Source organism: Saccoglossus kowalevskii, chromosome 5 (genome assembly GCF_978046115.1).
Source record: "Saccoglossus kowalevskii chromosome 5, keSacKowa6.1, whole genome shotgun sequence".
NCBI lineage: Eukaryota > Metazoa > Hemichordata > Enteropneusta > Harrimaniidae > Saccoglossus > Saccoglossus kowalevskii.
The window spans coordinates 34,922,805-34,932,001 of NC_140645.1; the positions used below are offsets into that span (position 1 = coordinate 34,922,805).

General features: G+C 37.7%; 1 protein-coding gene across 1 annotated transcript; it reads right to left on the reverse strand.

Annotated features, from left to right (window-relative positions):
- Positions 1 to 815: 815 nt before the first annotated feature.
- LOC146746093 (uncharacterized) lies at positions 816 to 2,591 on the reverse strand. Its single transcript, XM_085498961.1, has one exon. The coding sequence runs from the start codon at positions 2,589 to 2,591 to the stop codon at positions 816 to 818; it is 1,776 nt and encodes a 591-aa protein (XP_085355087.1).
- Between the last annotated feature and the right edge of the window lie 6,606 nt (positions 2,592 to 9,197).

The following is a 9,197-nucleotide window of genomic DNA, read 5'->3' on the forward strand; positions in this document are numbered from 1 at the left end:
AGTTTTCGACACATTCAAAAGTAGGAAATTACAAGACATCCAATCGCTAACGTCTTGAATACATGTCTGAAGTATCACCCGGGCGCGAATTTGATCATCTTCAGAAACCGATAAATAAATATGTGTGTCATCGGCGTAAAAATGATATTTTACGCCCATCGGCGTAAAAATGATATTTTACGCCGTGACGTCGCAATAACTCGCCCAATGGACGCATGTACATTGAGAACAATAATGGCCCTAAGACGGAGCCCTGTGGAACACCGGTTTCTAATATAGACGTCATATCAGAAAATACATTTCCAATTTTCACTTTTTGAATGCGGTTACTCAAATACGACTCAAACCATTTGATGATGAGACCATTTAAACCAAAATTTGATCTCAACCTATCGATGAGAATCCTGTGATTCACAGTATCAAAAGCGGCTGAAAGATCCAAAAGTACGAGAGCAACTGAATTCTTAGAATTATCAATACTGCATAGTACATCGTTAGCGACCCGCAAAAGAGCCGTTTCAGTGCTATGTGCGGTCCGATACGCTGATTGAAACTCTTCATACAACGAATAATTCTCTAAATGTTGTTTCACTCTGGATGCAACGACACGTTCAAGGACTTTAGATATAAAAGACAAATTAGAAATCGGTCGATAATTTTTCAGCATGTTTGAATCCAACGATGCTTTCTTGAGCAGAGGTTTAATCAGCGCACATTTCATTTTCTCAGGAACACTTCCAGTGCGAAGTGATTCATTTATGATATCTGTTATAGGTGAAAGCAGGATAGAAAGGATCTTTTCATCTTTTAATATATTAGTGGGTAAACAGTCCAAATCGCACGAAACCGACGACGATTTTTTTTATAATTTTAATTATTTCATCCTCCGTGGCTGGTTCAAAACATTTCAATTCATCACCAGAGAACTTGTGCAGTTCGTTAAAACGGTTTAGATTTAGTCCTTGGTTGATTTTCTTAATCTTATCCACGAAAAACATGCTAAAACGATTCGCTAATTTTATTTTGTTATCGTGAATCGGCAACGCATTCAAATTATTTGTCGAGCCTAGAAGACCATTTACGATGGAAAACAGTTTTCTTTGGTCACCATTACAATCCGCGATCTTGTCAGCGAAATAACTCCTACGTGATACATCAATAAGATCATTAACTTTATTTCGTTTAGATTTGTAGATTTGGCGATGGACAGTTAAACCAGTTCGCCGCCACGTCCGTTCAGCTTTACGGCGTTCAGTGCGGGCGTGGTAAATATCAACATTTATCCACGGCTCGGCCACACGAACGTGAACAGTCTTCTCAGTCATGGGGGCATGTTTGTCAAGCGTTTCCGATACAGCAGTGTTGAAAATACGTAACTTAGCTGTAGAATCTACCTGGTCAACTGTTCTAGTACACCCAGATTCGAGTAGATCAGATGCGAAATTATCCCTATCAAAGTTCTTGAAGCAGCGATAAGTAATTTTGGTACGATTTGATGTATTATCATGATGATTTGACAAACTAAAGAAAATGGGATAGTGATCAGAGATTGCTGCGGCCTGATTCACTTCCAATGATAACACAATATTCTCACGGGTAATAATTAAATCCAAAATGTTACCAGAACGATGGGTAGGTTTGTCTACTAGCTGCACTAAATCATGCATTTTTAAAAGTTCCAGAAATCTGCAGGTGTCACGATTGTCTGGCTTATTAAAATGAATGTTAAAATCTCCAAGGTAGACGATTGGTGTAGTATCCAAAACGTAAATGTCTAGAAGATCCGAGAAATCCGATAAAAATCCATTAAATGTCAGTTTATTAGAAAAACTGGGAGGTGGGCGGTACATGAGAATGTACCTAATACGTCCATGTTTTGAATCAACAGTGATCTCTAACCACTCAAACGATGAAAATGTTTGCGAGCACGATGTATTTACTTTTGCGGTAGTTTTATGAACGATGGCGATACCACCTCCAGCACCTGTAAGACGAGGAAACTGTCTACACTTAAAGCCACTTGGAGTCAACTCAACGACGACAGGTCCGTCACTGACATCACCTTTCAGCCATGTTTCCGTGAGAAATAAATAATCCAAATCATGATATAAGATCATCTCATTTAATGCACACGATTTATTCCTAACTGAACGAGAATTTAATAATCCACATTTTAACTCTGACATAAACTTCGATCGGGATGTGTGCTGTAGGTCAATAGAGGTCAAATTGGTAGAGTCCACTCCGAAATTTCCAGATTTGCGACGATAACGATAATGTTCAGCAGAAAAAACGTTGTAAATAACAGGAATAATATTAGCATCATATGGCTCATGTACAGTGGTATTAAACCCAGATAGTTGAACTAATGCAGATAATCTAGGAACAACAATAACTTGGTTGTCCGAAATCGGACGTATAGTCAAGTGAACAGTAATTGGGTGCCTAATATGCGATCCCGCTCGTCGACAACGTTGTCTCCAGATGGAATTATCTTTAGTGGTTTGTATAACATGGTGTGTTAGATTTGCGAAATGTTGCTTGCGTAGTTTTAGTAACTGTAGTGTGTTATAAACGATTCGTGACGACATGTCCAGAGTTGCAATTTATCAAGCAGTGTCAGAAACAATTATCTGCAACAGGTGGTACGCGGAAAAACTTGCTTCTATTCATATGGTAATGAGTAATGGACAATGTGGCGATTTCAGCATGGGCGTCATGTGAAAAACGTTTTGGACAGAATTCACGGCAACACAAATATATAGACGAACATCAACAAACCAAGAAGTTGCACTAATACTTAACATAAACGAGGAATCCAATGAAGATAATCACACAAAACCATAAAATCCGTAAAACGTAGTAAAACTGGACTGTACTTATCCAAGTTGGCAGCAGCAAAACAGCGCCCTTGCTGAAGACCTAAACCAAGTCACCAACATTAATATCTCCATACGTTATTTCTCGAACAACGTCACCAACGTAGAAATACACGCCTTCTCAGGTGCCTCGTAAAAGGCTTACGGTGGTGCGATTTATCTAGTATCAGACGATCAACTGCGCTTGTTTTCGCAAAATCCAAAGTCGCACTAATTAACCGTCAAATATTAGATGTCATCGCCACACGACTAAGCCAATTTGTAACGAAATCACTGTAGAATAAATACACAATCACTAACCACCTTGATCAGAGTCAAAAATTACCTTACATTGGGTGTATGGAAGGGGAAAGCAAGATGTATTTGCAAAAAAACTGAGCCAAGGAAATTAATTCGTTCAAACAAGGATACAAATATATTCCTACTACGCAAAACCCTGTGGACATACCTACTCAGGGTATATCTCCTAAAGAATTAATTGGACGAATCACAACTATGGTGGCACGGACCGAAATAAATAACCAACGGCGATACTTGGCCAAAATGGGAACTATTTGATATGGAATCTTTGGAGCACACTGTAAATCATGGGCGAACGCAAGTGACATCTCTACCTCTCGAACCAATGTACGGATCGCATGACCAATCATCAACTCAAATAAAAAAAAAAAAACGAATGCTAGTTTTCACCCGATTGAGACAGAATACCCGCCTAACATCACTAGCATTATCGATATAAACTTGCACTGTGACTCCCAACACCTACTACGTGTTACTTCCTTTGTACTGAGATTCGTCAAAAACATTAAATGTTTCAAAACAGCAGCAAACCACCACCATCTCTGAATAAAATTTATATATTTTTATATATATAATTAATGTGCTTGATGTAACAAAGGCAAATTATGATGTGATAATTTTGATGTAATAATCATTGTTAATACCCATCTTATGTGACTTAATTGTATTTCCATACCTACGACTGGTATAATGGTCTAAGAAAGTTGTCATACTAGCTTTTTTATGCAAGAAAACATATAATTAAATACCAAAATTGTCAAAATCGGACGATTATATAAGATTGAATGCATTTGCCCTTCACGAAAAGTGCGTTGACCCTTTCACATTTTCGGTCATTGTGACGTAACGCAAGGTCAATAATAGGTCAAACTATATATTTTGAACTCCACTCGTCAACAGTACAATGATATGCATCCTAATAGGATTGGACTATTTTAGAATTTTGACCCACAAATGTTTGTTTTTTTGACAAAAAATGGACAAAAATGATTTTTAAGTTTGGCATCGCCCCTGACGTGAAACCTTACTATATAAGAACGTGATTTAGCATAGATGCCTGCTTGTAACAAAAAAAATGCAGAAAAAAAAATCTTGAACACTTTTCTATCTTCTGCTGGCTGTCTGATAGGAAAATATTTATTCCACCGCAGGTCCCTGAGATACTGCTATATAAAGGTGTGGATGGTAAATTGATGCACATCGAATATGGCGAAAAACCACCATGTTAATCAGATATCCAACGGACAGATTTACAAATTATGAAAGTTGTTATTGGTCAACATGGTTTGCGTGTATAATTTATTATATTTTTTCTGTTTTCTTATTTCTGGCATGTTTTTCCATCCACTACCATGGTTGTGGGTGATTTTGTCGTTTATTTGATGAGATGTGGGGAGTTTTCCATATTTGGAATTTTTGCAGAATTCTCATTTGGGCTCTTATCGCTAAATGTAAGGGGCTTTAGGAACAACTTACAAAGGATAACAATGCTAGGTTGGCTGTAACTAGATAATATTGTTGAAACATATTGTATTAAAGAATCGGAGGTACGGATATCAAAACAATGGAACGGCAAAATGTATTATTCCTATGGTTCATCACACAGTAAAGGAGAATGTATTATGATTAGAAATAATTTTGATTTCAAGTTGAATAATATACTGTCAGATGAAGAAGGCAGAACAAAACAAGTAGCTTTGCTTGTAGTGCCCAACAACGAACATTATAATTAGGTTGAACAAACTGTCATCAGTCTGAGATAAACTCAAATAATACCAAACCACATATAAGGATACCGTGAAGTCCATTCTATTCTCGTTTATTTTGAAAAGCTTACCAAGCGTTACCTAACTTTCAATTTTCTTGAGATGTGTTATTACTTTGGAATTGATTGCGAATTACTCCATTATTAACGGACGCTCAATACAACTAATATACGCACAGTTTATCAATTACAATGATATTTACATGTCGACTGGACTGCTTGCTATGACCAATCTAAGTACATTATGAATACCACGGGACCCTTCCCTATAATAGAACGGGAGTGATTTTATTCGAGATTGTCATCGTCGGTCCGTCGTCTTGGCTAGTCGTTGTTGTCCAACGACATGCACCTCCAGGTGTAGTCGTGAGGCTGTCACGTAGCAACTACCGTATGTCTACTGTATCTACCGATTGAAACCTTCACAATAAATGGCGTTGATCTACAACTATATTGTGTGCCCTGAATGTTTTCACAATAAATGACGTTGATCTACAACTATATTGTGTGCCCTGAATGTTTTCTTCTACGAGAGCGCAAACAAGAAAACGCTTACAACTTTGTGACACAACTCTAAAATAACTCAAGCTTTTGTAATATCCATGCGTGTAGCTGTTGTTGTATCATGACTGACTGGTTGGATGTGATTACCGTGCTCTGTTGTTATTCCGTGAGCCATAGGTCGTGACACCATGAGTTATGTCTATTGGGGGTTGTTTACAAAACTCTCTCAAATAAAACGCGCGAATTTTTCGTGGATTTTCTGACTAGGCCACTGCATCACGTGGTTTGTATTTTCCTACGCGTTCATTTATTTACACGCAGAGCGATGCACAAATATGAATTGGTATTATTTGATTGAATTGGAAATATTGGTTTGTTTGCGCCGAATTTGTCGCGTTACTTCTAATAAGGTGGTATCACTATCACGAATTGCCTAACAAATATGCGCATATTCTTTGTAGATAAACATTTTGTTTTCAAACATTAACCACTGAACATTGTCGGACTAAAATCACGTGATGCATATCTATCGCCGCATGCATAGATGTATAACCAGTGATACACATTAATACACTTAGCATGAGTTATAAATATACGATATTTCAGAATACCTGTTCTGTGTCACTTAACAAATGCGATTGCTGGGACGGGAGGGATTCGATCACATTCATTAAACATTCTCTATGACGCTGATACTAACCTTATTGAGGGGGTACCAAAGCAAATACCTCGAGGTTTTGTGAAATATAGTGCGCGTAACTCTGTTGTTATACCGTGACATCATGATTTATATCTATAAGGGGTTGTTTACAAAACTCAAATTTGAAAATCGTAACCGATAAAGTGGAAACTTTTTCGTGGAATTTCTGACAAGGTCATTGCATCATGGAGTGAGTATTTTTCACTGCGTCAATTGATTTATCGGTATGTGAGCACACTGTAGTAGAACGTCTATAAACAGTAACATAATATTTCGTTGATTTGTTACTAAACTGACGCGAGCGGGAAACTTTGAATCATTAGATCACGTGATATGGAATTTCCCGCCTTTAACAGCAGCATTAATTACGGTAATGTCACCGACCTAAATGTGACAAGTACGAACATCTACATTTGAATGTAACCAACTAGCGTGGTACTCGCAATAAAAATAAGTTAATACTGCCAAGGAAGTTCCATATCTACGTCTAGTTATTTTTATTAGTTTTAAAGTCAACGATTAGCAAATAATGCATCCTACGTCATATTTAATCTCGGTTCATATGTCTGGGTTTTATCGAATGTTAATATATGTTGGTCACTTTTTCCTTAAATTTCAATGCCGTCCTGCCACTAAACTACTGCATTATATATGTGATACGTTTTTTCTCCCACTGCGTTCACACCGTGACAGAGATAAACACCTATAAACTGAAACTCGTGTTATGAACACAATATATTTAAAGATGTACAATACACTACTTTTACAAAAAGTTACCACTAACCTCAATATAACGTATATGGCTGCCTCTATTCAATTGTAGGTGAAACGATGAACGTTTGAATGAAGTAGAACCAAAGATAAAAATAAAACGTGTAGCTGTTGCTGTGTGACTGATTGGATGTGATTACTGTGCTCTATTGTAATATCGTGAACCTTATGTTGTGACGTCACGACTTATGTCTATCGAGGAGTATTTACAAAACTCTCAAGTAACGCGCGCAAATTTGAAAGTCTTAACCTGCTAATAATAGTTTGTCATTTGGCGGGAAAATCAAAATTATGACCAGCTTGAAATCCAGGTAAGTTGGCCTGGGAATCATGCGTGTCTGCACGTGCTACGTCAATTGGTGTTTTCACAGAGAAACAGAAATATATTTCAACACCAGTTATAAACGCACGATATTCATGCGTGCACATAACTCAGAATACCTCTTCTGTGTCATTCAACTCTGTGTGAAAGCATAATTCCCTGTCCTACCAATACAATTGAGAAATGAACTCGAGATGATTCACTTGCATAATCTGAATTTGGCTAAGACTCTTCATGAATTGCACACAATCTAAAATTATAGGAATTAGTGGAGAATTATACAGATCATAAAAAGTGGTAATGCAACTTTAATGTTCAAAATGTAAACATGATATCGCACTGACAGTATTGTGGATGGAATATTGCACAACTGGCCCGTGAACGTACAGACTACATATTAACCCAGGTACATCGGTATGTGTGCACACCGCGGTTGGGCGAATATAAACAAAAACGAAAAGATTCGTGGAATTCACAGCCACTGCACTGAACCGATCTAAACACAATGACCATTAGATCACGTGATATGGAATTTCCAACATTATAAGCAAACATAAATTTTGACAATGTCACCGACATGAATGTCTCCTATGCTCTTCTATGTTTATATGGACGATCTGAGCCTGAAACTGAATAAAATATCGACTGTTGTTTATTTTGGTAGAAACGTGTTAACAACCTCAGCTATGCTGATGGCGTATGTGTTTGCGCCCTCTATCAAAGACATACATATAGTAGTCTGCACCTGTGATAATTATGCTAAGGAGCATGACATTTCAATACTACTAACAAATTCAAATGTATGCGTTTTCTTAGTCGCCACCAGAAATTGCCCTCCAGTCTAGTTGTTATATAAGAAAATGGACCTTGTAGAACAGTTCACCTATGTTTGACACAAATTGATTCCTGACCTGCAGGGCAATGCAGATGTTGATTACCAGGTACATTTGGATACCAAGTTTTATTATTACAGTTATCAGATTAAGCGTTTAAAATTGCTTTCAAACATACAAACAGTTGTGATATATTTCTAAAAGTGCTCATTTAATCCCCCACTGTCTTCTATAACAATGTATTTAAAAATGACTTGGCTATATTTTTGACTGAGTACCAGCTCTATGTTTGTTTCTAATAGAATTAGCACTTTATTTTGTTTGCTTAGATAAACTAAGTATACTGAACGTGAGCAAACACATTAGTAGAATCTCTGTGTAACTTTGTTTGGCCATCTAATTTGTTGCAACACTGAGCGACCCCCTAGCATACCGCCAAGTAACTGCTAACTTCAGCTCTATTGCTGCGATGTCAATATTGTAAAGAAGTTTCCTACAGCATCTGTTTTTATACAGTGTTTGATAAACGTTATAGAAGGGATCAAGGCGTAAAAACTAGATAAGGCACCTCTAAGAAGACGACAGAATCATCCGGTAAGCTTCCAAAAGACCTAAAAGACCCACAGGCATCCAAAATGACGTCATCTGTACTGTACAACGTGGTGAGTTGGCCTCTGTTACTGGGGATTTCGTTCAGAGCACACCAAATACAGGGATGAACCATTGTATTTTGTAAGCAGTTCAAAATTGTTAATTATTCATTTGCATACTTTTCATTTGCATAAGCTTCGTTCGTTTGTTTCATTTCTCCACTGCGCATGATTATTGTAGTCCATTTGCTTCGTTGTGTTTACATGCACTGTTTACATCGCACGCTGTTCGTGCCCAGCCATTTCTGTTATGGTTATTTTCATTTTACTTTCTCGCTATGCCAAGATATAAGCGTCGCTCAACATGCTCTGGCTGCCAGCTCGATGTGGAAGCTAACACCTGGGGCAAGCACGGAAAATTCTGCACCGGTCCACCGCCGGAGGAAGAGAATTGCTGTTCGCCGAACAGCTCATCACTTCCGTCCCTAAGTTGTCTCCTTCCACCTCAAAGCACCGAACACGCGGAACCACAT